The sequence below is a fragment of the Desmodus rotundus genome, chromosome 9 (assembly GCF_022682495.2).
Source record: "Desmodus rotundus isolate HL8 chromosome 9, HLdesRot8A.1, whole genome shotgun sequence".
NCBI lineage: Eukaryota > Metazoa > Chordata > Mammalia > Chiroptera > Phyllostomidae > Desmodus > Desmodus rotundus.
The window spans coordinates 108,908,798-108,923,663 of NC_071395.1; the positions used below are offsets into that span (position 1 = coordinate 108,908,798).

The 14,866-nt window shown below is 59.8% G+C and overlaps 1 protein-coding gene across 1 annotated transcript in view; it reads right to left on the reverse strand.

The window, feature by feature from the left end:
• The window catches only part of TMEM132E (transmembrane protein 132E), a 46,140-nt gene extending 32,259 nt beyond the window's left edge, over positions 1–13,881 (reverse strand). Inside the window, exon 1 of the mRNA XM_053912126.2 lies at positions 12,641–13,881. Within this exon, the coding sequence (XP_053768101.1) occupies positions 12,641–12,707 (67 nt within the window). The 5' untranslated portion in view covers positions 12,708–13,881. The remainder of the gene's footprint in view (positions 1–12,640) is intronic.
• Positions 13,882–14,866: the final 985 nt, after the last annotated feature.

Below are 14,866 nucleotides of genomic sequence, written 5' to 3' on the forward strand. Positions count from 1 at the left end.
TGAATTGGTTGCATCCCAGCCCACGGTGGTGTCTGAGACACCATGCACCAGGTCCCTGCTGCTGCATGCCCAGCATTGGCCACAGTGCTTGCTGTGGAGCTGGCGTTCAAAACACGTGCCGACTGAGACCATAGCGACGTCCTATGGAGCACTTGCTACAGCCAGGCGCTGGTCCCAGCACATCACCCGCACTGGCGTGTTTATTCACGAAGACAGACCCCGTGCGGAAGGCACTCTTATTATCCCATTTTGCAGGTGTGGAAACTGAGCCACAGGGCCGCGAAGCAATTTTCCCAGGCCCACAAAGCTAGGATACGACAGATGAGTGTGAGAATGAATGAGTGAATTAAATCCCCGCCTCGGTCGCTATCATCCATTTGGCTCCCAGATCTCTTTTCTCAGGGACTCACTGGGTGGCAGAGTGACAGGAGCGGAAGGAGCAACTGTTTTATTCATTGATTCCAGTCCAGGTGCAGGGAACAGAGCAGTGAGCCGACCAGATACGGCCCCGCCCTCAAGGGCTCCCTTCCTAACAGGATGGCTGTGTCGGTCTCTGAACAAGACGTCCCATAACATGCAATAGTTCAGGTGAAGGGACACGAAGCAGGGTAAGGGGACCAGTGAGGGTGGGCGGGGCTATGTTGGGTAAGGGAGTGGCCAGAGCGGGCCACACTGGTAGGATGCTTTTGAACGGGGACCCAAAGGCACTGGGAGGCTCAGTCATGCTTATTTGGGGAACGTGCCAGGCAGAGATGCAGCAAGGACCAAGTTCCTGGGGCTCGGTGCCTGGCAGGGATGAGGACAGCGAGGAGGACAGCGTGGCTGCAGTCGAGCGGCTGAGAGGGAAGACATAGTCAGCGAGGCTTGTAGGGAAGAGGGACAGACCATGTCAGCTGCCTTGATGTGAGGACTTTGACCTTCACACCCCGTGAGGTGGACGGCTCTGAGCGGGAGGGTGACTCCATCTGACCTTCGTTTACAGGGTCTTGGCATGAATGGGAGCCGCCACGGCCAGCAGGAATCCAGCATGAGGCACACCGGGCTGGGGAGGCTCTGGGGAGGAGCCCAGCAGGCGCCACGCTGCTTAGGGAATCTCCAGGCAGGTCTGCAGACAGGAGAGCTGCCGCTCACCTGTCCGTCCTCAGAGCCCCGACTCCGGGGCCCCAGGGACACCTGGCCTGCGCTGTCCAGGATGGCGGCCCCTTGTCACACGTGGCCACAGAGCAGCTGGCGTGGGGCTAGTTGGACTTGCCGTGTGCTGTGATGTAAGTGTAATATGCACAAGGCACTGTGAAGATTTAATTCAAAATTTCAGAAAATGTAAAATATTGCATCAATAATATTTATACTGATAAGATGCTGAAATAATCTTTTGGCTATATTGGTTAAAATAGATTGTTAAAATTTCATTTCACCCATTTCTTTTTACTTTTCTTCCTGAGATAAACTAGAAAAACTTAAGGGACCTGTGTGGCTCACAGCATATTTCCCTGGGACAGGATGGACCCAGCTCAGTCAACCCGTCTTTCAGAGACAGGGAGAGTGAACTCTGGCGGGAGGAAGGCCTTGTCTGAGAGCGCACAGCTGGCTGAGAGAGGGACAGCAAGGTGCGGGGACTACTGGGGGCGGAGCAACAGAGTGGTGGGGGGCTGAGGGGCCCTCTGGGTGGACTCCTGAGGGGCCTTGATGAGTAGTGAATGGTCACAGGGACCCAGCGCAGAGTTCTGGTGGAGCTCAGGTGCCTGTCAGTGGCCTGGCCCCCAACACCCCCGCGGGATGGGCGTGTTTTCTCCTATTGCTTGCAGGCTGGGAATCTGCGACTGTGGAGGGAGGGAAGTCGACTCTGGGACCAGGGTCTCCGCGGTGGCTGAGGCTGCAGGATGGGTCAGGGCGAGGGTCGCCAGGCTGCCTGGGCTCTGTGTCAGGAAGTCCCTGTAAGTGAGGACCTGATTCTGGCCACGGGGCAGGCGGCCTGGGGAGGCGGAGTTGCCTATCTCGTTGGCGTCCAGGCAGCCTTTGTGCCCACCTTGGGGCTGCGGGCGAGGCAGATATGGGGAAGCCGTGGCCTCACCAGCTGGTATGACCGCAGCGGAGCATCGCTGCAGAGCCCTATGCTGGACCCAGGAACGCCTCCTCTTCCAGGGGGTGGGGGAGGCACTGGGAATGGGGGCCATGCCTGCGGCCGCTTTCCTACAGAGGAAAGAAGGGCCGGAGAGAGGTCGGCAGCTGGCCACCACTGTCCTTAAAACAAGCAGCATGTTGCTAGGAGGCACCCAGGGTAAGAAAAATCAGGCCCTAGACAAAACAAAACAACCCAGCCACCAGCAAACAGCTCTCCGGGAAGACTTTGGCACCGTCTTCAACGTGCTTCCCGGCAGCAAGGCCTGGCTCCCGGCAGAAGGGAAGGAAACCCACGAAACCCACAGCATTTATGGAGCCCCTGCAGCAGGCCCGCAGCCTCTGTTCCGGGTGCTTCCACCCGCACCGTGGCACCCCGTGCTCGCAGCAGCCCCGCCTGCCCGGGAGAGGCAATGCTGGGGCTCCCCGTGCGCAGATGGGGAAGCTGGGACTCAGGGAGACCAGGCAGGCCGGGGCTCCCGGCTCACACAGCAACACTGCCTTTGTGTAACTTAGAACCCCACCACTGTCCCCTGACACACCGGCTTCCTCTGGGGCTCTCCTGGGCACCCCCCATGGGCAATGACCTCTGGCAGATCTGACCCCTCAGCCCCTGGCTGCCAGTCAGGGTAAGAATGAGGGAGGAGCCGGGGCCCCTGATAACAACAGTGGGGGAGACTCTCTCAGTTCTCATCCTCAGCCCCTTCCCCAGGACTTCAGGACAATAAAGTACCCCACGGGGGTTGGAACTGGCTGTGAGCTGTGGACAAGTCCCCTCCACTCTCTGGGCCTTTGCTGATAAAATAACGAAGACATCTCCAAATACAGAGCCTCAAGCTGTGGGCTCCACACCTCCCATTTGCCATCTGATCTTCCAGAGGCGGAAACTGGGAAGCAGAAGAGAGGAATGAGGCCCCTGGGCAGTGGTGGGGCCAACACTCAGATCTGTGCCCCTGGATCTGAGCGTGGGCTCTGCCCAGGTGGTGGGACCTCTGATGATGTCTGGTGGTCCCTCCCCGTCCCAGGAGCCCTCACTCCCAGATCAGTTGCTGCACCCGCTCCCTGCATGGTTGCTCCAGTCTGCAAATTGCCCCCCACGAAGTCATTGTTGAGAACCCTGCTTGGAGCATGTCCCTCCCTCACTCCATAACACTCAATAGCTCACCAGTGCTGCATGAAACATAGGCCAAAGTTCTGAGAGATATTAAGAGATTATCGAGGTAAAGAATAACCCACCACACACCCTGCATTTAGCTCCCAGCTACTTCTTCAGAGGCAGCCTTGGCTCTCTGCCTGTTGGGCTCAAGAGCTGTAGGCCAGTGGCCATTTTTGCTGTGTGTTTCCGTCTTCCCCAGGGGATCAGATGCACAGTAGATGCTAACTTAATAGTAGTCTTCAGAGACAGAATTCTGTAACTTGGTTAACGCCCCTGAAGTGGCACCTCCTCCATGAAGCCTCCCCAGATCCCTTGAACAATTAGGAGATCTTTCTTGCTCCACAACACTCTGTATGCCGTCCAACGTGCCCGTGACTTTATCACAGTCCCTGCAGATGTGGCTCGTCTCCCCAGGACGCCGCCTCGGAAGTTCCTCAAGGGACAGGCACCGTATTTTCTTCATTTTTAGTCCAAATGTTTTACGTTAAAAATGAGGAAAACACGGTCTGTCCTGAGTGCCTGTCATGGACTAATACTAGTAATAACAATAATATTTACAACTATTGAATCTGGACACTTAGTAGGGCCAGACATTATTCTAAATATTTGACACGAAATAATGACTCATTTAATCATCAGAACAACCCTGTGCACTGGGTATGTTTAGAATCATTTGCAGGTGAGGAAACTGAGGCAGAGAGTCCAAAGTCTCGTGGGAAGTGATGGAGCCAGGCAGTTGTGTGTCAGAGCCAAGTGCAGGGAGGGGCGAGGAGGAGAGCAGTCCACCCTCTGCTCCTCGGGGGTGATTCCTGGTGCCCAGCAGAGGGCGGGGCACATAGTGGGTGCTCAGTTAATGGAAGTGACTGTTAAGATGACCAGATAGTTCAGCAGCTGCTCCAACAAGAAGTGTGTGGTCAGTGGGTGCTGCGGGTGGGGGGGTGCTTTCCCAGGGAGGGGACCGCAGTGCCCGAGTGGGGAGCCCGGCCCCTCTGCTTCTCTCCCTGCCCCTCTCCCAACTCCAGCCTCCTTTCCCCTCCGTTCCAGACCTCTCATGCACAGGGCTGGCGGCTGGCTGTTTCTCTCCTGCTGAAAACAGCCTCAGAAAATTGAGATCATTTCTCTGCTGTGTTGGCAGCTGAGAAAATGACAATTTTTCCTATTTCCAATCCAAGAGCTCTTTCCCATTGGACAAAGGCTCTGCACACCCATCCTTCCCCATAGGGCAGGGGACAGTGTGGGTCGCCGCAGGGCAGGGCACCTCCTTGGTGAAGCGGCATGGGCTGCGTGAGCACGTGGGGGTGGGGGCTGGGGGTGCGGGAGGGGTCGCCGACTGAGCACTTGCAGACAGACAGCAGGGACAGGCAGAGAGAGCAGAGCAACAAGTAACCCCGAGTGGCTGCCCAGTGCGCCGGGATCCGGGCAAACGGGACTTTGCGTCCTCTGAGAACAACAGCCTGTGGCCGCCCTGGCCGCGGCACTCCCGACAGCAGAGTTGGTAAGATCGCCGCCCAGAGCACGGCGGGTCACCCGCACCCCGTGGCTCCCATAGGGAGCTTCCTGTGAAAGTAGATAATCAGGTAAAAAGTCAGAATCTGCGAAGGAAACCGAGGCTTGCTTGGTGTCCTGTCTGCACGAGCTGAGGTGAGCACGCCAGTGTCTGGCCTCTGTCGTGGAAGCCATGGCGGCATTGGAGCAAGAAGGGGCTGTGGAAGCACCTGGAGTGGCAGGTCTGGAAAGACGGGAGGCCCCACCCACGGGCGGACGGGGCAGCCACTGTCCTCAGGTGGTCTCTGTGGCAGTCTACCTCCCGCACGCCCAGGCCCTGCCTGCGATGGGGTGGCCGTGGGGTGGCAGGGAAGGCGGCCATGGCCAGGGCTGTGTGGAGCAAGGAGCTAAAGAGGGCAGACAGAGGTCCCTGCCTGTGGCACTGGGGGGTCAGTCCCCTCCCTGTAAGTTCTGGAGCCCTGCAAAGCCTGCAGCTGCGGTCAGCTCAGGTCACTCCGGCTCCAAACCCTGCTGGCTCCCCACTTCGCTCAGCCCTCAAGTTAATGTCTCACAAGGGCCTGCCTCCCCGCCCCACTCTCCCATCCCCACGCCCAACCCCGCCCCCAAGATCCTCGCCCCACACACACGCTCCAGCCCCTCTGGTCTCCTTGCTGCACCCTGAGTGGCTATGCCCGCCCCTGGCCCAGGGCTGGTCCCTCTGTAATATTGGAGTATTTGTTTGCCCCTCCCCGCCTTCAAGTCTGCTAACGACACTTTCCCAACGAACACTCATTTCGATACTGCACAACCCCTCCCCACACGCACTGCAGTTCCCCATTCCTCTCCCCCTACTTTTTTCCTTATTTTATTTAGCACTTTTTCCTTTCTGATGTGTTATATACTTGGCTGACTATCCGCACAGTGACCTGTGCTGCCCCTGCCCCAGAGGAGCCCAGGTTCACGAGGGCAGAGACCCGGTGGTGTTCACAGATTAAGACCAGGTGCCTGGCTGCAGCAAGCACTCCCCGAATGCTTGTTGAGGGACGGGGAAGGTGTGCAAGGACGCACGCTTGTGCACACTCACTGACACGTCTCACAAAGCATCGAATGCCTCCTTTGTTCCAGACGGCCCAGCACAGCAGCAGGGCAGAGGTCAGACACCTTCCAGGCCCCTTCCCCTCCACCACCAGCACCCTCCCCCCGTGCGGGCCTGCAGGGAGGCCAGGCAGGGCGGTAACACAGGTGCAAATCATCAGTGAGCTGCGGGGTGGGGGGTGGGTCTTTGCTCATCTGCAAATCAGGGTGGGCTTCCAAGGGGAAATGTGGACGCTCTGGTCGGAAGGTTGAGTAGGACGCAGGGGTGGAGGAGCATTCTGGTCAGAGGAAACAGCCAGCATGTACAGAGCTCTGACATGAAAGAGAGTGTGACTCATTTGAGGGACTGGAAGAAGCCTCGGGAGCCAGAGGGACAGGGGCTCAGGAGGAGACTGGAGGGATCACGCGGTCAGATCGGTGCCTCACTCAGGTGTATGGGTCCGTGTGTCTGTCTGTCCGTGTCTGTGCTTATTCCCTGACAAAATGACCTCTGTATTCAGGGTCAGAAAACCTGACTGCAAGAGCCGGCGTGGCCAGAACTCTGCTGAGCCCCAGCTTTGCCCCCTGTAAAAGGGGGTCACAATCGCTGCCTTCACCTGGTGGCTGCCATGAGAGCCGCAGGCTCTGACCTCCAGAGACCTGTGGGAACTCTCCAGCACAGCATGTCGGGTGTGCCCATGACCGCGGCGCTGTGTCTGCTAGCGTGTACTCAAAATATGTGTATCCACTCGCTTCTGGCCCAGAGGCAGGCTCTCCAACAGCCCGGGGGGCTGGAAGATGGGGTCCTATAACCTCTGGGGAAAGGTGGCCAGGTTGTCTGTCACTGTCAGACCACGTGAAGGGACAAAGGCCGCCTGCCTCTGAAGACAAGACTCTGCATCTCTTTTCATACTGGGCACTGCCTGGGGGCGGAACCCATTTCCCTTCTTCTCCCTCAGAAAAGCAGAGAGGATGCCACCCAGTGCGCCTGTGGCTGAATCTGTTCAAGGGCTGGCCACGTCCAGGCTGTGACGCTGGGGAGGGGTTCAGGACTGGGGGTGTCCCAGCTGCCTGTTCTCTGCCAGGGCCAGGAGCCTGCACTATGGGGTCTCCTGCTGTTCAGGCCTGGATTCTTGGATGGAGCTGCCTCTGAGAACAAGGACCATTTTGTGTCATCGCATTTATCCAGGTGCCCAAAAAGGTGGGTGAGGCAATGCAGCGGGAAGAACTCAAGCTTGATAAAAAGCAGAACTTTCCAAAGACAGATAATTATCTAGCTAAGAATTCCGGCAAAAGGGGATTTTCTTCTATTATATATCCTACCCTTTTCTGCACTGAATTAGTCATTTTTGCATTCATTCATTCGTACAACAAGCATTGAATAATCCAGGTAATTGCTTCCATTTTCTACTTCATCCTGCTGGGTTGTCTGCCAGCCAGCAGGCCTGGGGTGGAGGGGTGTGTGTGTGTGTGTGTGTTGGGAGGTGGTGCAAGAGGAGGAGGAGCCGAAAGGGGCACACAGGAACAGAGAAAATGACTTCTGGACTCTCAGCTTGTGTCCCTAGATGAGCTTTTCCCCGCTCTGTCACCAGCCCGGCCTCCCCCATCTCAGTGCCTCCGCCCACCCCTGGCAGTCTGTCTGTCCTCCAGGAACGGGTGCAGTAGTGGGCAGAGTGCAGGCGCCCCCTGACACCCGGCCTCCTCCTTGGGGACTGCAGGAGGATGGCTCAGCCAGCTGAACTGATGATAAGGAGGCCCACTTCTTTCTCATTTAAAAACTCAAAGGAGGAAAATAGAAGAAGAAATTCATTTTCTTAAAAAAGCACACACAACTGATTCATTCATCTCTTACTAAAATTCTGTGTGGAGTACTGGGGAAGAAGAAAGGGAGATCCCGGGGAGGGAGTGGGCAGGAAGAGTCCTCTCCCCTTGTTAGCGTCTGCCGTGGGCATCCGTGGAGGGAGGCGTGGGCGTGGGCCAGGAGAACGTAAGGGAGGAAACGCGTGGCTTCTCCATCACTGAACGAGAGTTTTGGTAGGGGCTTGGCGGGCCTCCTCCCCTCTCACTCGGCAGAGGAGGAAAAGACTCGGAGAGGAGGGTGACTTTCCTGTAGCTACACAGCAAGGTGACAAATCAGGATTTGAACCCTTGCCTCTTGTCATGTGGGGACTCGGATTTCTCCTCTCCTCAAGGGGACTTCCAGCTCCTAAAAGGGAGCCGAAGATCTGGTCCCAAACCCCTTCACGTTCCCTATAGGCAAGTGCTTGGCAAGGCTTATTAAAAACACCGGTGACTGATTATTTTGCTTGCCCGGGACCCGAGACTTGACTGAAGCCAGAAGCACGTCTTGGTGTGAAGTTGAAGAGAGAGGGGGCAACAGAGGAGGTGGAATCTATGCTGAGGGGCCCAGGCAGACCGCCAGCCAGTCCAGGAACCCTCACTCCGGTGCTGGTCCTGATTGCAGAACCCCTGGCAGGCTGACCCTGGCCAGTCCCTCTTTCTCTCTCTCTCTCTCTCTCTCTCTCTCTCTCTCTCTCTCTCGTGCCCATTCCATCATCCACTCGAGGGCTGGGTTTGGTGGTTCTGGGGTCTCATTCAGTTCTGGCACATGGATGGGCATCACCACGTGTCGGACAACAGAGCGAGACTCCCCCGCTGACATACACATCCTGCCCCCGGCAGTGGGCAGACCCTGGTGGTTGGAGTTGATGCCTCGTAGAGTCTCCATTTCTGCAGCACCACAAACACTTGTCACCAGTCCCAGGCCTGGGGGACATCGGTGCCAGACCGGCCCCCGGCTATTCTACCGTGGCCTGACCTCCTACAGCCGAGCACCGAGCTATCCTCAGGAAGGCTCATTTTCTGCCAGCAAGTTTGTAACACATCCCCACCTACTGGTCTCAAACATGACAAGGCGGTGTGGTGACGAAGGGCTCTGTGTGGCCAGAAAGAAGAGGGGTGTGTGTGTGCGTGTGCTGGGGCGGGGGCGGGGCGGGGCGAGCATCATTCCTCACACCAGCCCCGAGAGAGCTGTCCACGGCCCGGTGCTGACCCTGTCCTCCTGCTGTGTCGCTCCTGCCTCTCCAAGGAGCCCAGAGCTTCAGTAATGAGTGGGGTGGGAAAGCGTGGACGCTACCCGGGGGAGAAACTCGAGGGTGCCAGGCTGGTGACCACAGAGGTGAGGGCACACGCATTTGACATCACGCATCAGAGGAGCATGGGGCACCGCACCCGAATCCCAGGGAGCTGCGTTATAACATGTCACCCTGGACATGGGTATCACATGTGTGCCGGTCCAGGGGTGTGGCCTTGCCCCATGCTGCCCCATTGCTCTGGTCCTGCTGTCTCTGCCTGTCCTCTCCCCTACCCCTCCTCTGCCCCACGCCCCAGAGCTCCCTTTTCAAATGACACTGGGAGGGCCCGCAATATATCAAGTTGTCTTCCCCCCCATTCCTTTCTCCCCAGCACCTACTATGTGTCAAACACTGGAGAGTGGGGCAAAAACTGGGAGGGCGTGGCTCCTCCCCTAAATGCAAGTGGGTGAGGGTCATGTATGAATATGGCCACACCCCCTTCACACACAGGCACTGCAGCCCGTGAGGAGGGCTGCCTCGGCAGCCAGAAGGGCCAAGGCAACACTGGAAAGAGATCAGTTGCTTCTGTTGGAGGGATGGGGGCTGCAGGTGAGAAGCTAAGGAGTAATCTAGGCAGACTCCCTGGAGGAGATGATGTTTGAGTTGGGCTTTGAAGGCTAGGTAAGAATTTCTGGAGGCAAGGTATGCCACATGGAGGGGCTGGGAGGTGCCAAAGCAGATAGACGGGCAGGTGAGAAGAGCATTCTCTCACATGATTCTTGGGGGCTGGAGGGAGGGCAGTCCCACAGAAGTGACGTGGTAGCTTGATACAAAGTCATAAAGGGCCTTGGATGCTGGGAGGTCAGGAGCAAGTAGTGTACGTCTGATCCTACAGGCAGTGGGGAGCCAGGGACGGTTACTGAGTAGGGGCTGGCATAATCAACTCCCCAGCAGATTCAACCACCACCTGCCCCCTAAACTCCTATTCAAATGAAAAGTGGAGCAGAAAGCCTCCTCAGAGACCAGATGTGGGGAAGCTGCTTCCTCAGCTCTTCTCCGCTGGAAGCCTGGAGACTGGGTGCAGGGTAGGGGCTGTCACCCCGCAGGCGGAGCTGGCGCCTGACCGGCAGTGGGGCTCTGGATGTGCCCAGCAGCACTGGCGGAAAGTGAGAAGGGGAGGGATGGGCCACAGGCCACACTGCCGGAGGAAGACAGGGAACATGCAGGAGGCAGGCCAAGGTCACCCTGCCCCTTGGCACCAGAGTTAGACACAAATCCCGGCTATTTGGCTCCCAGTCTGGCTGTGTGGTCAGAACCCTTTGGCCTTAATAGCCTCCCAGACACACACACACACACACACAAAAATGGCAACTGCTCCCACACCCCAGCATCTTGAAAGAGCCCAGAACTCCCAACCAAGAGTGAGCTTGAATTGAGAGTGAATCCACATACCCTTTTCCTGGATGGAGGGACAGACGGTTTGGGTGGGTGGGTGATAGGCAGCCCTGAAGGAGAAAGGCCCAGGGGAAGTGGGGTTTGGGGAGGAAGGAACTTCAGTGGTTGTGGCTGTGTCTCTCTGCAGGGGTCCCTTAAGAATCTGCTGGTAGTCCTCCTTGAGAAAGGAGAGACTGAGGCATGGGACGGGGGCTCGGGGAAGGAGCTTGGAAAAGGAGCCAGATGGATAATCATGGGGGAAATGCTTGCTCAGTAGGGGACCCCTTCCCTGCCTCTTCACATAGCTTCTTACTGGTCATCAGCCAACCCCGGGCCGTGCATGTACCAGGCACTGGCTGTGTGGAAGGACAGAGAAGAATCAGCCTGCGGTTCGGCCACCAGCACTCCAGGACCAGCAGGGCACGGAGAAGAGACTGTAAGCAGGAAACAAGGCAGACTGCTAACAGTCCAGGAGAAGCAGCGCCAGGGCAGCGAGACCGCTTGGGCCGGGTTTTAGGAAGCAAAGCAGGACTCCAGTGGGTGAGGGAGGGGAAAGGCTCTTTAACAGCAGGCGGAGGACTCAGGAAGGTAGGCAGTGGGGACCTAGGAAGAGCACTTGAGCTCCCTGGAGGTAGGGCCATGGCAAGCTTTCAGAAGGCAACTGGCAGTGAGAGACAGAAGTGGGGCGGAACCACGCCTAGACCCGGGCCTGAGCTCAGTTCCCTCCTGCCAGGTGCCCAAATTCCTACAGACACAGAGCTCACCTCCCCAGGCCCTCCCCACCCTAGTCTTCTTGCACGCGGAGCTGAGATCTCAGGTTCCCAGCTGTACAAACGCGTTTCCCCTTCCCCTCCAAATTCTGTCTTGCCCATTCTTCTGATAAAGAACTGAGGTTGGCTGGGTCTGGTGAACTGAACGCAAAACGGCTGGCGCATGGAAGAAGCAATCCACCGGCAGAGGGAGGGAGGCCAGCCTGTTCCCCATCCCCTCTGGGCGTCAGGACCCTAGATTCCCGGAGCCGCTCCTTTCCTCATGCTGTCAACCTTGAGAACGGCGCCTCGGTCTGGGCGACAGGCTGCTGGTTAGAGACCTTGGGCGCCCTCACCGCGAGCTTGGGCAGGCTCCTAGGGACAGGGCAGAGGTGGGCTGCAGCGGAGCACGACACCACGAGGGTCTCCCACCACTGCGGAGAGCCCACTGCCCCCTCCATCTAAGTCTCTTTCCAGCCTGTCTAGATTCACCCCTCAGCAGGGACAACGAAACCCCCCACCCCACTCCCCGCCGGCTAGGGAAACGTGTCCCAGGCTTCTTGGTTTCTTGTTGGGAGGAAGAAGAGGGCCTCTCTTCTCCATTCTCCTCCCTCCCCTGCTCTCTCCCTCCCCATTCGGTCTGCGCCCCTCGCCTCCTGGAGCGCCTCCAGCTTGCGGAAGGCCCGCTGCAGCCTCCCCCCCTCCCCCGCCCCCCGTCGGATCTGAGTTCTCATTCTTGGGGGTTTGTTTAGAGACCCTCTGTCCCCCTACCCGTATCCCTGCTGTCCCGCTGCCAAAGGGCTCCAGCTCGGCCCCTCCCTCTCCGATACCCTTTACCGCGGAGCCCGGGGCGAGCCTGGGGAGCAGACGCAACAGATTGCAGAAAGCGAGAGCGCGGAGCCCGCTCGCTCCGCGCGCCGCCCCGGCCTGCGCCGGTTTTCTCTACCCCCCGCCCCCCGGGCTCGGCTAAGCCAGCCATTTAGATGCAGCTCACAGGACGGCCAGTGGGCGAGCCGCCGCGGCTCCCCGGGCCCTTGCCAGTCCACTTCCTTTCTCCCGGACCGCCGCAGGAAGCGGGGCGGCGGGCGGCGCGGCCCCGCACCAGCCTGCGAGGCAGGGGCGAGGGAAGATAGGACCCCCGAGGACCCCAACAGCCCCCAGCCCCGAGGGCTGCGGTGGAGGGAGTAACAGGAGGGGCGGCCCAGACACGATCTATAGATCCTCGGATCCCTATAGATTTCCGTGGGCGGACACGCCCCCGGACACTCGGGTTTGGACCCGTTTTACTAACCAGGAGGAAATTGGAGTGATTCCACAACCCCCCTTTTCCCCGGCCGGGCTTGGTCCCCAGGGCGGGGCTCGAATCCTCCGCTCCCGCCAAAGCGCTTGGGGGCTGGAGGTAACTCGAAGTGCAGCCTGAGATGCCAAGCTAGGAGTGGGCGGCTGCGAGTGCGGGGATGGGGGTTCACCTTTCACCAGTCCGTTTCCTCTGGGCCCCTCCAGGGGCGACCGCCACATCTTCACTCCCGAGTCCGCGCCGCGACACTTACCGTGGGCGAGCAGCGCTGAAAGGCAGAGCAGGGCGGCGCCGCCGCGGCCCGAAACCCTTGGGGCCATGGCCAAGGCAGGAGAGGGTGCTGGCCGAGGGGGCAACAGTGGACGACGACTCTGCTCCCAGTCTGGGCTTGGTCACATCCAACTCAGGATGGCCGTGGCGCCCCGCTGTCTCTGCTGAGGCTCTGGGGGCCAGGCAGTGCAATTTGGGGACAGTTTGAGGGGAGGGGGCGTCCCAGGCGCCGCCGGCTACACCCTGGGAGCTGGTGGGGGCGCAGCTCGCGGCGAGACGAGCCTTCACCTCCCCGGCTGGTGCCCCCTGTAGGATCTGTGCGGCCAGGGGGAGCTGCACGTGCGGTCCCCGGGCCGGTGGCCACCGGCGTCTCGGGAGCTACCTAGAGCCAAGTGCCCGGTCCCCCAGCCCCGCGGCCCAGTTCGAATCCGAACTCGCTCGAGGGTGCAGATTTCCAACACAAGCCCCAGTTTCTTCGGTTTCGGTAGTAAACCCACATGGATAACGCGGCTTCCTTCCTCCAAGCACCCTGCAGCAGCTCCAGCATAAAAATCCCCAGGTTAGGTGCAAATGAATGATTTCTTTCGCAAAGACAGAGAAAATCCGGGCAACTTTAATCCATCTGGAGAAGGAAAAGTTTCCGTGTAGTGCTGGGGCCGGCGATGCTGGTCGCCACCACCCTACGCGACGCCCGGGACCGAACGCCCGAGGCGAGCGGCCAGCGGCTAGTCCCCTCGCAGAGCTCGAGGCTGGGTTCCAGCGCGCGCTCTCCAGTCTCGACCAGGGCGGGAGCTGCACACAGGCTGGCTCAGCGCCGGCGGCCCGGGCCGCGGCTTCGCGGCTGGGGCGAGGGTGGCGCGGCCAGAAAGGGCTGCCCCATTAAGATGGGGCTGGGAGAAAAGAGGGAGATGTAATGCCGGCCAATGGCCTGACCCGAGCGCTGCCTGCCTGGGGCGGTGACTCCAGCCTCCTGGTCGTAAACGTAGTAGGATGAAGAGGGGCTCGGCCAGCCCGCAGCAGCTCCCGGCCGCCCCCCTCTGCTCCCAGGTCTCGCTGTCTCAGCAAAGGGGCGCACTGCTCAGCCTTGTTCCTCGCCTTCCCCGGGGAGACCTGCACAAACCTTGAACTTTTCCGGGTTTCAGAATCTCCGACGTCTCCTTCTCCCTGCAACCCCCGCCCTGCCCCCGGACGCCCGATCGCCCGCTGTCTCTGTGTAGCCGGGCATCGGCGCTCTCTCTCGCGGAGTCAGTTGGGGCGAGCGTAGCGCAGCGCCAGCCGGGGCTGCAGGCGGCGAGACCTGGGCGCCACGCCAGGGGCCGGGGCACCCGGCGCCCGCGCAGCCCGCGGCCAGGGAGGCGGCAGCTGGTATCTACGGGGCCGAGCGGAGAGGAGGTGCCGGCAGGGAGGCCGGCTCCCCATGGACGTGTGTGCGGGGAGAAGAATCAAGGAGCAAAAAGGAAGAGGAGGTGGGGGGAGCCACAGTTGCACGAAGCAGCCGCCGCCGCCTCGGCGCGAGCGCCGGCTGCTTCGCCGTAAATGACTCGAGAGAGACACACACTGGCGCTCGCCCGCCCTCCTCCCCCGTCCGGGATCCAGAGCCCACCCGGACAGAAGCGGGCGCCTAGCCGGGCGCGCTCGCCTCCCTCCTCCTCCCAGATTCCCTGTGGTCACGTGGCCCCGGAGCGCGCGGCCCACGGCTCGCGCACCACAGAGACCACCCCCCTCCGCCAGTTCCCCCTCCCCTGTCCACGCGTCCATTCCGCATTCCCAGCCTGGGGGCGCGCGCGGCTCCTTAATGAGACTCCAGCAAGGGCCGACCTCGCGATTTCTCTCGCCCCTGTTTTATGTTTTATTTTTTCTCCCCGGTGCAGGCTAGCGCTGGGGCCCGAGTGGGGCCGACTGCGGCGGCTGCGTTTCCCTCGGGTAGGGGCCACTGTGGCCACCGATGTCCTTCTTTAAAGGATGCACGCTCCCAGCCGGGTGCCGGAGGTGTTTTACAGCCGTTCTGCCAGAGACGCGGGTAGGGGGCACCCCACCCCCACCCCAGAGTCTGCGTGGGGCTTTTGGGGGGCACTGGATGGGAATCGGCCGAGCAGCCGCGCCCAGTCCCTTTCGGGCCGCGCCGCAGCTCGCTGGCTCCGCTTCGTTCCGGGAAGGATCGTGGGGAGCAGCTAGGGGAAAACCCGTCCGCTGGGGAAGAGAGTGGGCG